At 39.2% G+C, this 17535-nt stretch overlaps 1 protein-coding gene across 19 annotated transcripts in view; it reads right to left on the bottom strand.

Annotated features, from left to right (window-relative positions):
- Positions 1–17284, bottom strand: part of FAM71D (family with sequence similarity 71 member D) — a 34967-nt gene extending 17683 nt beyond the window's left edge. For 4 of the 19 annotated variants that reach the window (XM_045060090.1, XM_019833157.3, XR_002158722.3 and 1 more), the window contains exons 1-6: positions 17090–17283; positions 7694–7857; positions 7522–7609; positions 4163–4325; positions 1652–1851; positions 193–727 (exon numbers count right to left, since the gene is read on the bottom strand). In XM_045060090.1, coding sequence (XP_044916025.1) covers positions 193–727; positions 1652–1851; positions 4163–4321 — 894 coding nt within the window. In that variant the 5' untranslated portion in view covers positions 4322–4325; positions 7522–7609; positions 7694–7857; positions 17090–17283. Of the gene's footprint in view, positions 1–192; positions 728–1651; positions 1852–4162; positions 4330–7283; positions 7355–7521; positions 7610–7693; positions 7858–16380; positions 16610–17089 lie in introns of all 19 variants that reach the window. The other 15 variants (XM_019833156.3, XR_002158717.3, XR_002158718.3 and 12 more) reach the window with 13 other exon arrangements.
- Positions 17285–17535: the final 251 nt, after the last annotated feature.

Here is a 17535-nt window from a genome sequence, read left to right as displayed (position 1 = left end):
TGGTCACGCCTCTTTCAGGACATGTCTTACAACTCCTTTATACTGGGGCTCAGGGATACTATCTCATTAAAATTACTCAGAGCACCTTTCACAGCATTTTGATAATCAATGTCAAGGAGCTAACCAAGAAGGGCGATCTTGGTTATCACTCCTGTTCTTGATTATTAAGAATGAGACTTCCATGTCACATACCTTTTCCTCTTGCTTGGCCCTTAGTATGTCATCGTTTTCAAACACCACTGTAACCTCCGAGTTGTTTGGGACATCACAGACATCCATGACTTCTGTGACTTCTGTGACAATTTTTATATCTGGGGCCTCTGTGACCTCATTTTCTGGAACATCTGTGACGTCTGTGACATCAGTGACATCTGTGAATTCTGAGAAATCAATGCTTTCTATGGCATTTACAGGGTCTGAACATGTGTACATGTGCGGGGTCTGTATGGCTGCAAATGCTGCAATATCCATGATGTCCACTGAACCTGTGATATCTGTGCTATTGGTGATTTCCGAGAGGCTTGAGACTTCTGACAGTTTGGAAACTTTGGCTTTCTCCTGATTCAAGAGGGAGATGAGTTCCACCCATTGACAAAATAGGGTGTCCTGTTTACATGCAGGGGCACAGAGCTGCAGGTAGTAGGCTCGACCACTGACCAGCTTTACTTTGAGGCGCATATTCTCAGCATCATGCACAGAAAGAGTCACAAACTGTAGAGGGAGAAACCTGCAAACAAACACAAATGTCATCTGGAGGCCTGATTGGAGACCTGTCAAAAGGCCTTTCCTTTTATGTTGCATAGCAGTTGTGACAGTGAGGTTCAGGGAAACAGGCTTGTCTCCCAGACGGGCCTGGGTTGGGGCAGGCACAAGGTTGAACAGTACCTTCTTGTGGCCACCATGTTCCCAGGTCTGGTCCTTAGCTTTTGAGGCTCAAAACTTTGATTTTTAGTACATGTAACCAGGCTCCTGAGGGCCATCTCGCTCAAAGCATACTCCTAAGACTCTGATGAGCTTAAAAAATCAGAGTATCAACTATTTATCTTGAGAAGTTGTCCTACTTAGTTAATCCTGGAAAGCTGAGAGAGAAGTTGAGTGATTGCTCTAGGTCATACAGCAAGTTAGAGGCTTGAGACAAGACTAGAGCTAATCCTTTTTTTTTTTTTTTAATTATTTATTTTTGGGAGAGTGCAAGTTGGGGAGGGGCAGAGAGAGTGGGACAGAGGATCCGAAGTTCTGCACTGACAGCAGCAAGGCCGATGAGGACCTGGAAGTCACGATCTGCAAGCTCATGACCTGAGCCGAAGTTGGACGCTCAACAGACTGAGCCACACAGGTGCCCCAAGACCAGAGCTAATTCTGATGGAGGCTGAGATGCTGGGGAAAGAAGGACATGCCTTAGAGAGGCAGTTTATTATGAATCTTCAGTTCCTGTTACTTAGGTTTAGTTTTTAAAAATTAACTACCTGTTTGACTGCCAGCTTGTCATAAGCTATTTTCCCAGACTTTGAGGACACGACTCTATCATTTGTCACACAGTGCAAGTGAGATGCTCCCTTGGAGCAAATATCATTGGTGTTTCTATTTTCAGTTTCTCAGGGGTAAAGCATGTTTTCTGAGAGATCCTTAACCTCTTCCCTTTGTAACTCACCTGGTGAGCACCAGGTTCTCTGGAGAAGGAGATGTCAGGAGCCTTTGAAATAGGGGTTCTGTATCTTTCTGGGCTTCAGGTGTCAGATGTGCCAGAAGCATCACATTGGGGGTCTTGTGGGTGCTACTGGAAGAGCAGATGCCTACAGTCACCCAGTTGGCTCGGTTGTGAAGGTAAATGGATTCACCTCTCCTATTAACCTAAGGTAGAGAACAGGAAGAGGAGTTTTGTGATAAAGTATATGGCCCCAACAACCTGCCTTACCTGAGCAGTGCAGAAAATAATGGAGAAATGAACCATGATGCATTTGTTCAATCACTTGTTGATGTGAATTCTTAGAAATATCACAGTGTGGGATGCCTAGGTAGCTCAGTTGGTTGAGCGTCCAACTTCAGCTCAGGTCATGATCTTGTGGTTCATGAGTTCGAGCCCCACATCAGGCTCTGCTGACAGTTCAGAGCTTGGAACCTGCTTCAGACTCTGTGTCTCCCTCTCTCTCTGCCCCTTCCCTGCTCATGTTCTATCTCTCTGTCTCTCAAAAATGAATAAACATTAAAACATTTTTTCAAAATAAAAGAAATATCACAGTGAATGGACGGACATAGTCCCTGGGTCATGGGGGTTCTGTCAGGGAAGGTGAACATTAAGCAAACATGTCACTAATCATTATTGCAAGAAGTATTCCCAAGTACAAGGTCAGGGTGCTGTGCTGTGAAGCATATAACAGGAGACTTGATTTAAGAGGAGATATAGGCAGTGGTGTGCTGGTAAATGTGTAACAACTATCTCTTGGAAGATATGCATATGATAATTACATATTTTACTGCTATAAAAGATGAGTAGCACAATTTACAAACAATGATATTTACAATTTTCTTCATTTTAAATTCAATATAGTCAACTGATTCTCACACAAGTCTTCACTGACCTTTGCTAAATTTTTATATCCATAACCTCAAGAGCATAAATAATAGTAAAATGTAGTCAAATAATAGGAATGATGAGGTTTGAGTATATAAGTTTATACAATCTAATTTTTAATAATGGCTGTGTTAAACAGTAGACCTGCAAACTTCCAGAACACTTAGCTGCTCCAGCACACCCTGGACATAGGGTCAGAGAAATCTCCCAGAGGAAGAGACCTCTCGCTGAGACCTGAACAATATGAGATAAACTGGCTGGACAGGAGAACTTTCCAGGCAGAGGAATAGCATGTGCAAAAATCCCCAAATCAAAGAATCTTGGCCAGTAAAAATCTCTGCCAGTTGGAAGATGAGAAGACTGAAAAGTGGCTAGACAGGGATGTGAAGGAAGCCAAAGAGGGGCAACACTTGGTTTCTCAGCTGTACATTCGCAAAAACAAAAAACAAAAAACAAACAAACAAAAAACAATCACTTAAAAACAGATATACTCAGAAAACGGTTGTAGCCCACACTATGGACCTACCCAAAGCCATGCCTGATTAACAGCATTCAGAATTCATCCAGTATTTGCCCCTCAGGGATGGTGCTCCAGCTCTGGGGTTAAATACTGATAAACCTAAACTGGTCATGGTGATTTCATCCCCTTGCCAATGCTTGCTTTCAGCAGGGGCATGTGACCCCCTCCTGGCCAATGAGACACAGCGGGGGCCTCCTGGTGGCTCTGGGAACAGTTTCTCAGCCCTCACAGAAAGTTGCTAGGATGAGAGCATTTCGTCTGTTTCTGGCAGCTGTCACCATCCTGTTTGCATGTAATGTCCTGAGGGGAGCCAACCTGAGGGTAATAGAGCAAAAGGAGAGGACCAGGGTCCTCGATGACTCCATGCAAGGGGGCTGTGCTCTTTTACTTTGAGATCATTGTTCTTTTTTGTTTAAACTTGAGGCATAACCTGTGGCAACTTGCTGCCAAAGACATACTAACCTTGAGAGGTTGTGTACGTCGAAGGGAATAACTTACCCAGTTATGATATGGGGTGTGTCTGGTCTACAGGGTGCTAACTACCTCTCCCAGTGTTCATTAGAGCTTGCAAAAGGTTATTGGAAAAGGGTGCAGGAGGAAGTGAGCTCTTGGTTTTGGGGGTAGATTCTCGTGGTTCATCGCTTACATACAATACCCAGTGCTCATCCCAACCAAAATTCATTTTAATACTCAGTCATGTCATACATTTTATTCTTTAAAATGTCTTCTAAATCTAAGAAAGGAGCCATCTGAATGCTTTCCTGTGGTGGGATGTTTGAATTCATTGTAATTCCTTCATGTCATTTTGGGAAGACATGATAGAATGACAATTATGGTAGAGTTAGAACAGAATTCCCGGGTGAGAGTTTGCTGGGAAAAATTGAGGTGAATTTTCCTTTAACATTATAATTATTTTAGGTTGGTTAAAGTTCCAAAACTATTCCCTTTAACTGTCTCATGCAGTCCTTTATCACATTTAAAATAATTCTCCTCCCAATCTTTTCAGTTTCTTTGAGAAAATTAATTACTGAAGTTACTGGAACTTAATTCAGGGCTCAAATATGATTTACCTGGATAAAATTGCTCTCTAATATGGGAGGAGATACAAAAGGGGCATACTCTCCTCCATCCAACATATTTTGAAGATCTCCTGCATCTTGGAAGGGTGGGACGGAGATGGCATCTTGCTTATTGATCCTTGTGGTAGAGTTCCTATTGTTCTTCTTCATGGTGCTTACTCACAAACATCAGAGAGTCGAGGGGATGGGAATACAATGAACAGATACAGAGAAAATTTAATATGATGAAGTTGCCTCACTTACTTATTAATTCAACAAATTTTATCAACATCTATGATATGCCAATCACTGCTTTGGGCATTGGTGATACATCTGAACATGATTGAGAAGATCCCTGTCCCCATGCAGCTTACACTCTATAGGAAGAATAAGCAACTTAAAAAAAAAAAAAAAAAAAGGATACTGGATGATTAGAGCTCTCAAGACTCTAGAAAAGATCCATGTAACAGAAAATGCCTGGGGAATGGGGCTGGCAACACTTATTTATTTGGGCAGTTAGGAAAGGGAAAGAACCTCTCTAGGAGGCCTTGAAACACACACACCACATCCCCCAAATCATTATGTTCTGTCTTCCTAATTAATAGTACCACTGCTCATGCCATCATGAAGAGTTCTCAAATCCTTTTTTGTGAGAACTGTATCAAAACTACACTACACTGAGAACGTCTTTTCCTGACCATACACCCTTGACTGATCCTTAGCTCTTGGATGAGGATTTCTAACAATGACTGTTGTCTATCTCCTCTGGTCTCTCGTTCTGGCTCTCTCCCCAGAAACTGCTTCAACAAAGAAAAATGGCTATACATCATTGGATTTTGCCTCTTATCTACCAGAAATGACAGAATTCCAGGAAGGGAACATGGTCTCAGAATGTAATTCTGTTCATATTTTCAAAAGATCACCCTTCCCTTTTCACAAGTTCCCTGCCAGTTAGAGGAAGGTTCCTTAACCAGCAAGCTGCTTATGTGTTCTGCCTCAGGTGTATAGTTCCACCTCAGTCCTTCCTCAAAGACTCTTTTTTTCCCTTTTGCTCAAGTGAAGGGGTAAGTAGTGAACGTGTCTTGCTGCTGTCCCAGCCAGGGCCATGGGATGCAGACACCACTGCTACATGACATCCCATTAAGCATATGAGTGTGGGCATGGGAATTCCCCATCAGACCTTCTGCTGGTGGCAACTCAATGCCTCCCTTCAACACATCTGTACATGAACATGGGGAAAGTAAAAAGAGTCTGGAAAAGCAAGGAAGTAAAACAGTCTAGAGTGAAGCCAAAATGGAAAAAGAATGAGAAAGAAAGAAAGAGCATTAAGGGGATAAAAATGGGAAAGAGATAAAACCACCACCACCACCACCATCTAAAACAGACAGGATGGGAACTAAGTCCCTATACCAGGATTCAAACCCTCATAGTCTGACTGGTGGAGCTTATGCCACTGTCCATGGTTCAATTTTGCCTTGAGTGCTTGGAAAGCAAGGACTTGGCAAGAGTTGGCAAGGATGAGAGGGGTCAGGATAGGTCAGGACAGATGGAAAAGAGGAAAAAGAGGGAGCACCAAAGAATACAGAAGACGTCCTTCTTCCTATTCCCTTTTATTCCTGAACAATTTTGTCTTCAATCCATTAGCTGGGACAAAGAGAGGCAGGAATCTGTACTTGGGGGAGTGGGGAGCCTTGGCTCAGAACCCAAAGGAGGCAAGAACACCTCTGTTGTCAGGATAAGGGGAGTACAGTGTAAGAAATCAGAGCCTAGCAGGGTGAGGAGGGTGTCTGAGCAGGAGAGAGGATGGTAGAGGAGGAGGGTAATTGTTATATACAGGGGAACTGGTCAAATAAAATAGGAAAACTTGAGAATCTATACTGATATAAATAAATGAATAAATTAAAAGTTTGGTGAGGAACAGAAATTTACATAGCTCAAAGTACCTTCCACCAGCATACTTACTAATTTTCAAGGAGGAAAAAGTAACTTTACATTGAAGAAGCCGTGCAGACACCATCATAGTGGAGTGGTGAATGAACAACATCAGTAACGGGACAAATCAAAATGGTGTATCATCTTATAGGATGCAATGAGGGCACAGAGCATTCCCTTGTGATATTCCTCCCAAAGATGCATGACCCAAATCCAACCATTAGGAAATATCAGACAGAGCCAGTTAGAGGGATATTTGACAAAATAATTGGCCTGTGATCTTAAAAAATATCAATGCAAGTCAAAGTCAAAGAAAAGACTAAGAAACTTTTTCAGACTGAAGGAGACTAAAGAAACATGATAACTAAATGCAATCGTGATTCTGAACTGGCTAGGCAGCCTATTATTGGGACAACTGGTAAAATTTGAATGGGGTCTCAGGATTAGATGATGGTAATATGCAACATTCATGTTCTGATTTTGATGGTTAAATTTTGGCTCTGGAGGAGAATACCCTTGATGGTAAGAAACACAAACTAAAGTATTTGGAGGTAATAGGGCATCAAGTTGGCAAATTACTCTTAAAAGATTCAGGAAAAAAAAGACCTTTGTAGTGTACTTGCAATATTTCTGTATGTTTGTGATGTTTTAAAGATATTAATGGAAATAATACTACAAGGAAAGAGGAAGTAAAAGGTATAGAGAAGAGGATGGGGGTGTAAAAGAAGATCTAGAGAAGATGGACAGGTTCTGAGGGTTAGAGTGCAAAAAGGCTTTATTTAGCCACAGTTTCTTAGAAAAGACCTTTGCAACAACAGTGGAAGAATCCTTATAGTGATTGGATGGTAGGAAAAAAGCACCTAAAGTCTCATTGTCATCTACGTTTTCTCTCCTTCATGACTTACCCAACAGCACAAGGCATTTATACCATCATCACTTTGTTGAAAGACAGTGAAACTGCCTTAACAGAGACAGAGGACACAGCAAGTGATCAAAACATCAACTGGATTCTTTGGGGCCTAAATATATGGGGGATCTTCTGGAACATGACAAGAAATCATTACAAAAGAGCATTTTTGGATGAAAGCAAGGTATAATGGAGGAAAGAAGACAAAGGTCAGCAACCCTTTGGGTCAGGGTGACAAGCAAAATCACAGCAGTTGTTCACCCTCCATTTTCAAGAACAGCTGTGATTTCTTACACTTATCTTTCTCAGCTCAAACTCTCTCTTCATGTTCTCCCTCTTGAGTTCATGTGTCTCCCTCTTGAGATCTAGAAAAGTAGCATTCTTGGTCCACTGAGTTTCCAGAAGAGGAAAAGAGGCAAAGACAGCTTGGAAAGGAGAGGAAAGGAGACAGAATGGAGAGAGAAAGGGAAGGAGAGCGTGTGACGATGTAGAGCTTAATATGGTCTCATTAGTATGCATCAACATATCTCACCTTAACTCAGGGCCAAGCCACAATCCTCTCTCCAAGACGAAGGTTTTAACTCATTTCAGTCTGGGCTTCCTCCTTTTCATGGTGAAGTCTTTTGTGAAGGAAACAAAAATAGAAAATAAAGTGCATACAAAGGAGGAAAATTTCAGTACAAATCCTTACTTTTATTTCATACCTGAAAGGTCCATGCCTTAGAAAGAGTTTTCCTAACGAAGCAAGGTGGGTGAAGTGCTCAGAGGGCTGCTGTTTATATCTGAGCTGAGCTGTTGTCAATGATTCTAATCATGGTCTTTTGGTGAGTGGAACCAGACAGTCACGAGTTCATAGCTCACGGTTGACCTGAAATTGCCAAATGGTAAAATCCTGGGCTCTTAAAGCAAGTAAGATATTTGATAATGTGACAAAGGAAGTAATATAGACTCAAATAACTATTGTACAATGGAGGGTCATAAGAAACCTGAGTTATTTTCTTCCCATAAAAAGCCAGAGTAGCCTATATTACTAACTTTCCAGCTCACTATTTTGTCACTTGTGTATCGTTCTCCATATTGTGCTTGCAGTCACTACAGACAATACTTTTTTCTCTCTGTAAAATTCTGATTTAAATAACCCCTTTAGGAATACCTGGACAAGGTAAACCACAACCATAATAACTACAGAACTCAATGCCATAGGCCAGTGTGGAAATTGGTATAACTGGGACTGTAAAGGATTCTGGAGTCAGACACATCCACGTTCATACTCGGGCTCTGTCGCCTACTTTTGTGGCCTTGGGCATGTTACTTAACATCTCTGAGCTCAAATTTCTCATCTATAAAATGATGATAAAACTACTTAACTCAATAGAGTGATGTATAGGAAACACTGAATACCATGGCTGTCACATAGTGAGCACCTGAGAGCTTATATTGGTCTACTGACACCTGCCCCTCTGTCAAAAAGTATAATTTACTCAGCATTTGCTGCCCTGGGTTCCCTCTTGCTCACTTATAGTTTCATATTTCCCAAGTTTCATTCATTCTAAGAAACATTTTTCCTCAGTTTAACTCTGAAATGGAATGTTCCTTGTGATCACTCAGCTGGTAGTGGTGGGGGGAATTGCATGGTGGTTGTTATTTGGCTGCACATGAGCAAATTTAATCATGGTTATTCATGTTAAATTATGTACATTTATTGTACTACATGGGTTGCATTTAATTGTCATTTAAAATGTGTTTGTAAATCAAAAGATACTTCGGGACAAATGAAAATGAAAACACAATAGTCCAAAATCTTTGAAATTTTGCAAAAACTGATCTAAGAGGGAAGATTGTATAGGTCTACCTCAAGAAGCAAGAAAAATCTCAAATAAACAACCTAACCTTACATTTACAGCTAGAAAAAGAACAACAAACAAAGCCAAAGCCAATAGAAGGAAGGAAATAATAAGTATTAGAGCAGAAATAAATGAAACAGAGACTAAAAAATCAATAGAACAATGAAGCCAGGAGCTGGTTCTTGGGAAAGGTCAACAAAGTTGATAAAAATTTAGTCAGACTCATCAAGAAAAAAAAAAGAGAGAAGACTCAAATAAAATCAGAGATGGAGGAGAAAGAATAACTAACAGCACAGAAATACAAAATATTATAACAGAATATTATGAAAAATTGTATGCCAACAAATTGGAAAATCTAGAAGAAAAGGTTAAGTTCCTAGAAACATATCATCTTCCCTAACTGAATCCTAAAGCAATAGAGGAACAGACCAATTACTAGCAATGAAATTGAATCAGTAATCAAAAAAGTGCCAACAAAGTTCAGGGCCAAATGTCTTCACAGGCAAATTCCACCAAACATTTAAAGGAGAGTTAAAATGTATTCTTCTCAAGCTTACCCAAAAAATAGAAAAGGAAGGAAAACTTCCAAATTCATTTTATGAGGCCAGCATCACCCTGAAAACCAACCAAAGATACTACAAAAAATAATAAAGCTACAGGCCAATACCTCAGATGAACATAGATACAAAAATCCTTAACAAAATATTAGTAAACCAAATCCAACAATACACTAAAATTATTCACCATGATCAAGTGGTGTTTATTCCCGGGATGTAAGTGTTGTTCGATATTCACAAATCAATCAGTGTGATACATCACATCAGTAAGAGAAAGGATAAAAACCATATGATCATTTCAAAAGATGCAGAAATAGCATTTGACAAAGTACAGCATCCATTCATGATAAAAACCCTCAACAAAGTACGTTTAGAAGGAACATACCTCAGCATAATGAAGGTGATATATGAAGAACCCCAGTTAATTTCATAATTAATGGTGAAAAACTGAGAGCTTTTCCTCTAAGATCAGGAACAAGACAAGGATGTCCACTGTTACCACTTTTATTCAATATAATACTGAAAGTCCTTCCCACAGCAATCAGACAAGAAAAAGAAATAAAAAGCATCCACATTGGTAAGGAAGAAGTAAAATTTTCACTACTTGCAGATGACATGAGACTATAAATACAAAACTCCAAAGACTCCAAAAACTACTCCAAAACTCCAAAAACTACCAGACCTGATAAATGAATTCACTAAAGTTGAAGGGTACAGACAGAAGTCTGTTGCATTTCTATACGCTAATAATGAAGTAACAGAAAGAATTTAAGAGAACAATCCCATTTATAATTGCACCAAAAAGAATAAAATACTGAGGTAAACTTAACCCAAAAGGTGAAAGATTTGTTCTCTGAAAAGTATAAAATGGATGAAAGAAACTGAAGATGACACAATCAAATGGAAAGGCATTCCCCACTCATGGATTGGAAGAATGAATATTGATAAAATGTCCACAATGTCCAAAGCAATCTACATATTTAATGCAATCCCTATCAAGATACCAATATTTTTCACAGAACCGGAATAATCCTAAAATTTGTGTGGAAGCACAAAAGACCCCAAATAGCCAAAACAACGTTGAAAAAGAACAAAGCTGGAGGCAATACATCCCGGATTTCAAAATACACTGCAAAGCTAGTAGTAATTGAAATAGTATGGTACTGGCACAAAAATAGACACATAGATCAATGAAACAGAACTGAGAGTCCAGAAATAAACCCACACTTTTATGGTCAATTAATCTACAATACACAGTGGGAAAAAGATAGTCTCTTTAACAAATGGGATGAGGAAAACTGGATACTACATGTAAAAGAATGAATTTGGACTACATCTTTATGCCATATACAAAAATAAACTCAAAATAGATTAAAAACCTAAATGTGAACCTGAAACTATAAAATTACTTTAAAAAATAGGAAGTAATTTCTTTGACATCAGCTGTAGAAATATTTTTCCAGTATGTCTCCTCTGGCAAGGGAAACAAAAGCAAAGTTAAACTATCAGGACTACACCAAAACAAAAAGCAAAAAACAAACAAACAAACAAACAAAAACAAAAATAAAAACAAACCCAAACCCAAACCAACCCCCTCCCTCCCCTCCCCAAATCAACAAAACAAGGCAACCTGCTGAATGGAAGAATTTATTTGCAAATCATATATCCAATAAGATGTTAATACCTAAAATATTTAAAGAATTTATACACCTCAACACACACACACACACAAAACCCAATTAAAAATGGGCAAAGGACTTGAATAAACGTTTTTCCAAAGACATTCAGATGGCCAACAAACACATGAAAAGATGCTCAACATCAGTAATCATCAGAGAAATATAAATTAAAACTATAAGGAGATATAACTTTACATGTGTCAAAATGGCTAAAATAAAAAAGACAAGAAATAACAAGTGTTGGTGAGAATATGGAGAAAAAGGAACCCACATGCACTGTTGGTGTGAATGCAAATTGGTACAGGCACTGTGAAAAACAGTATGGAGATTCGTCAAAAAATTAAAAATAGAATTACCATTTGATTCCACTAATGAGTATTTTTACCCAAAGAAAACAAAAACAGTAATTCAAAAAGGCATATGCACTTTTATGTTTATTGCAGCATTATTTACAAAAGTCAAGTTGTGGAAGCAACCCAAGTGCCCAATGATAGATGAATGAATAAAGATGTATATGTATATATACAATAGAATATTACTCAGGCATAAAAAAGAATGAGATCTTGCCCTTTGCAACAACATGGATGGACCTAGAGGGTATAATGCTAAATGAAATAAGTCACTAGAGAAAGACAAATACCATATGCTTATATGTGGAATAATTTAAGAAGCAAAACAGACAAAGAAAACAAAAAAGCAGATTCTTAAATATGGAGACCTGGTGGTTGCCAGAGTGAGGTGAATAGGGGGATGGATGAAATAGGTGATGGGGATTAAGAATACACTTATCTTTTTTTTTTATTAAAAAAAATCTTTATTTTTGAGAGAGAGAGACAGCATGCGAGCAGAGGAGGAGCAGAAAGAGAGGGAGACACAGAATCTGAAACAGGCTCCAGGCTCTGAGCTGTCAGCATAGAGCTTGACGCGGGGCTCGAACTCACCAACCGTGAGATTATGACCTGAGCTGAAGTCGGACACTCAACCAACTGAGCCACCCAGTTGTCCCTCTTTTTTTTTTTTTAAAGTTTATTTATTTATGAAAGAGAGAGAGTGTGCGCGGGGTAGGTGCAGAAAGAGAGGCAGAGAGAGAATCCTGAGCAGGCTCCGAACTGTCCGCACAGAGCCTGACACGGGGCTCGATTTCACAAACTGTGAGCTCATGACCTGAGTTGAAATCAAGTCAGGTGCTTAACTGACTGAGCCACCCAGGCATCCCAAGAATACACTTATCTTGATGAGCACTGAGAAATGTATAGAATTGTTGAATCATTATATTGTACACCTGAAATGTAACACTGTATATTAATTTATACTTGGATAAAAATAAAATGTGTTTCTAATGATAATCTGAAAACATTTTGTTGATACCTTCTGATGTGGTCAAGAAAGTTCCAGTATAAAACTTGCAGAAGACCTGTCAGAGACTGGAGTGGAGCACTCTTTTAAGAAATGCACAGAGGATGACAGAATAGAGTATGACAGACATTGTGTGGAAAACTTCTAAGTAATGAGAAAGCATTTAATTGTGTAATTAGAAGCATTTTTTTTCTTTCTCAGTGGTCCATAACATAATGGATATAATAATTGATGGATCTTAGATCTGATGAAATGCAGTAGTCAACTTTGGCTCATCCAGAAGTGAGTGACAAAGTGCACATTAAAAAAAAAAAATCACTCTAAGAAAAGTGACAACCTGCAATGTCTACTGTTAGCAAATTCATGATAATCTGTGGATTCTCTGTGGTCACTAGGACTAGGGAATGCCCCTTCCAGCAGTCATTTATGTGGTCCCCAGGATCCCTTTGATGCAAGAACAGTCCCTCCAGAGAGCAGTCAGTGGACAATCTCCTGAGGGTGCAAGTGTAATTGTGAAATTAGGGCCACAGAGAAGAAATTTGCAGTGAATTTGCAGCCACACTGGGCCTTGCCCTTCTCATCCCTTTTGAACTCTGGAACAAAGAGGAGATCAGCTAAGGAGCTGAAAATGGAACAGAATCTTTTATCTTCACCTGTGTGGTGTTCGTTTCTAAACATTTATTCCAGAATTGTTTTGACACTTTTGGATCATGTGTATAGATGGTAAAAATGTGTGAATTTTAACTGGTTTTGTTGTAACTGTCATTCGAGATTACCAATCTGTCCACCACAAACCCTTCCCACACCTCTCCCATTATCCTGGTAATGAGCTGAGACTGCACTGTTCTTGAGACATATGAATTGTTTTATGAAACCAATTTTGGCTAAACACACACACCACCACACATTTTGTCAAAGATCCCAAAGCATAATCATCAACTGTTAAATTAACTATTTAGGGGCGCTTAGGTGACTCTGTCAGTTAAGTGTCCGACTTCAGCTCAGGTCATGATCTCATGATCGCGAGTTCAAGCCCTGTGTCGGGCTCTATGCTGACAGCTCAGAGCTTGGAGCCTGCTTTGGATTTTGTGTCTCCCTCTTTCTCTGCCCTGTTCACACTCTGTCTCTCTCTTAAAAATAAATAGACATTCAAAAAATTTAAAGAAGACCCTATTTAGTAGGTTTACTCTCAATATCTGGAGATAGTACTAAAGTTTTGGTATATATATCTTTTTAGTTTTATAAATATATATTTATATAATATGTAAAATACACAATGTTGTATGTTAGATATATACATTGTGTGTTACATATAATACATATTAATATTTTCCTATAACATTAAATATTTTAAAAGCAGGAGTTACCAATCATGGTGTGGACCTATTTGGAACATCACAATCTTCTGTAAGATGTACCAAAATTAATTGCGCCCAGTGGCTAAGCTGATGCTTGAGAAATGAGTTTCTTTTAAAAAGCAGTAGATAATTCATGGCCCTCACTCTGATAAGTTCCCTGTGCTCTGCTGTGCTTTCCTGTGGGAAGACCAGAACAGCCTGATAGCTCATAGCCTCCAGCCCTCTTATCCAATTAGCAACCCTTACTGAGATATTGTTATTAATTACGATGATTCAAAATAATTCTAATTTGTGTGGGCTGGACTTTTCCAGATATTTTTGTTTTCTTAATAATTTTACTTATGGATCAGTTTCTAATATAGCTTTATTGAGATATTGAGATATAATTTACATAGTATCAACTTCACTTATTTCAATGATTTTTAGTGTATTTACAGAATTGTACAGCCATCACCATAATCTCACTTTAGAACATTTCCATCATTTCCATGGATACATTTTTTTCCCCTCAGAAAGTTTTACATTTATTTGTTTTTGAGAGAGAGAGACAGAGCACAAGTGGGGGAGGGGCAGAGAGAGAAGGAGACAGAGAATCCAAAGCAGGCTCCAGGCTCTGAGCTGTCAGCACAGAGCTTGACGCGGGGCTCAAACTCTCAAACTGTGAGATCATGACCTGAGTTGAAGGCGGATGCTTAACCGACTGAGCCACCGAGGTGCCCCTCCATGGATACATTTTTAATAAGGATAAATGTAGATAACGAAGCATAAATTCCTATGCATTTATGCTTCTCTTGCATTGCCCTGTGACCACTGCAGTTTAGAGAATGATATGACCACAATCATTATGATGAGAAATCTGAGCAGAGAGATGTTGCAAGTGAAATCTGCAACAGTGTTACTCATATTAATGAGTACACCATTTGTAGATTCTACATAAATATTTTAAAAATAAAGCAAGGCTTATTTATGCAAATTCTTTACGGAAGTTCATACTATCTTGCTTTATTAACATTACATGTACAATAAAGGTCTGCAGTATAAAACTCATAAATAAAAAATAAATTTTAGTATTAAAAAAGGTTGATCACATCAAAGGGCCAGTGAATGTATATGTTATAGAATTACAATAAATACGTTTTGAATGAATGTGTGAAATAGAGCAGAGAAACAAAGCAGACTTGCTATAGGGCATCAGGGGAACCTGGCTTCATTTCACATATACACAGAATCTTTTGTTATAACTTGTTCTACAAGGATTGTGTATTCATTTTCACAATCACAGTTTATGTTTTTGTGATAATTTATGCCTTTCCCTAGGCTCAATAAATGTTTTCGACATCTAATTAAGCAAGTATTGTACGGGGAGAGCGTGTATAAGGGTTTTAACTGTGTTACAGAGCGTGAAGGAATCTAATTGTATTTGAGATGGACCCTAACTTATCCTGTCACAAGCAGATTCTTTACATTCTTTGTTATTTCTTTTAATTAGTGCCCCCCCCCCCCCACATCCTCTTTTCTCTCTTTTGGCTTTAACCAGATGAAGATTAATTCAGGAGATAGTTACAAAAGGTTGCATTTTTCTGGAGAATTACAATATGACTGTCATTTGAAAAAGCGTTGATGGCTACTTTTAGTAAAAAGAAAAGGTAGAGAGATTCCATATTAAATTGGATTACAAATCAGAAACCAATGCCAGCAGTTTAATGGGGACATGAAACACAGAGAGGCAATGAGCTGTATATATTTCAGGGATGGAACTTCTTCAGCTTTGCTCCAGACTTCCCATGACATCACCAGACTTCCTTCTCTGGGTAATGTTTCAAGATGACCAAGGCCCTATTAGGGCTAAGAATAGTGTGGATATGAAGTACATTCACCTGTGGGCGGTGGTGGAATGTCTTGATTTTCCCAGGAATGAATGTAGTCACTGTGAATTTTGTGGACTGGTGACAGTTTGACTTTAATGGAAATTGGGAAAGGGAGGGAGCAGGAGTCTGGGAGCCAACATGGAAATGTTTTCAGGGCCTTTTCTGATCACTTAATTTGGAAGGGTGTCTATAATTGTTTGCTATTTACCATTCCCATTTGATCTTTTCCCACTGGTAGTCTATTATAAAAAATTTTCCAACCTATAGCAAAGTTTTAAGAATTCTATAGTGAGAGGCGCCTGGGTGGCACAGTCGGTTGAGTGTCCCAACTTCGGCTCAGGTCATGATCTCATGGTTCTTTAGTTCAAGCCCTGAGTCGGGCTCGCTGCTGTCAGTGCAGAGCCTGCTTCAGATCCTCTGTCTCCCTCCTCTCTGCACTTCCCCTGCTCATGCTCTCTCTCTGGCTCTCTCAAGAATAAACAAAACAAAACAAAAAGAATTCTATAGTGAACGCCCTTATACTGACCACCAAGATTCTCTTGCCTTTTCTTCTGTGTGCGTTATTTCTCATCTGTAATTACATAAAAGCTCTTAAATGGCAGTGTTTACCCATTACTTGTTCTCTGTGGTACTTGTGCTTTCAGGTTGGTTCTTCATAGCACTTTGAAGCATAGCATCTCCTTAGACAGTTTTTTTTTTTAAACATTCTTAACACACTAGTAAACATACTTTTAGGATTGCTGCATCACAATTCTATGTTGCAGTTCTGGTCACACCTTTGAGAAGGTTGGACTGTTGTGGACTGGATTCTCCCCATGGGGCCCCCAGCTAATCGTTCAGCTTTGAACAGGAAAGCCCTGTATTCTGGATCTTCTCTCCCATTTGAATAATGAAAAGTGACCGTCTTTCCAAAAGTTCATTCAATTCTCACTCAATGAAAGAAAATTGGGGTAATGGTCTGGAAAACCAAAATTAATTAATTAATTTCAAAGTTTATTTATTTATTTTGAGAGAGACAGAGCAAGTGGGGGAGGGGCAGAGAGAGAATCCCAAGCAGGCTCCGTACTGTCAGCACAGAGCCCCACGCAGGGCTTGAACTCACGAAGCCGTGAGATCATGACCTGAGCTGAAACCAAGAGTGGGACACTTAATAGACTGAGCTACCCAGGCGGCCCAGAAAACCAAAATTTAAAGACAATCAGAAAACTTGCTTTCATTTTAACGCAAATTCTCAATGAAATTATTTTTAAGAAAAATCCAGTAGCTAGAGTTAAGTCTCTGAGCTTTCCTGCTGTTCTGGTTGCAGTATAAGACGTGAAACTAGAAGGAAAAGGGGAAGATGGAAAGAAAATAGACATTTTTGCCCTTGAAGTACTTGAATTCATTCAAGTACCATCCATTTCCTTCTTCCTCAGGTTCGCACTGCAATTGTACTTACATAGATGTGAGGCTGAAATAGATCTCTGGAGATCTCTTGGATGTCTAGTAGGAGAATAGTCTCCAAACAGCAGGTTTCCAACTCTTTTCACATTTCTTTGTCAGAAGGTGTTTATGTCTGCCAGGTAGGCAACTAACCACTTAGTAGAAGAAGCAGAGGAGGCCAGGCTGCTCTGGGCATTGTTCTATTGCTCCTGCATCACAATGTGTTGACATAGTCTCTGAAGTAAGAGAAGAGCCCTGGGAAGGAGCAGCCCTGAACATCAGCCGCTGAGATCAAGTGTTGCCAGCATTCCCACTGGCAGCTGGGGAGCGGTACTTCTGGTTGTCTGTGAAGTTTACAGAGGCTTCTTTGGAGAAAAAAATCAACTTAGCAGTAGAATCACCATGGAAAAGATACCATGCTGAGAAAGTTGAAGACACTTTATACTGTTTACCATTCAATTG

The sequence above is a fragment of the Felis catus genome, chromosome B3 (assembly GCF_018350175.1).
Source record: "Felis catus isolate Fca126 chromosome B3, F.catus_Fca126_mat1.0, whole genome shotgun sequence".
Lineage (NCBI taxonomy): Eukaryota > Metazoa > Chordata > Mammalia > Carnivora > Felidae > Felis > Felis catus.
The sequence above is the reverse complement of the archived record's forward strand: the minus strand, read 5'-3'. Positions and strand labels throughout refer to the sequence as shown.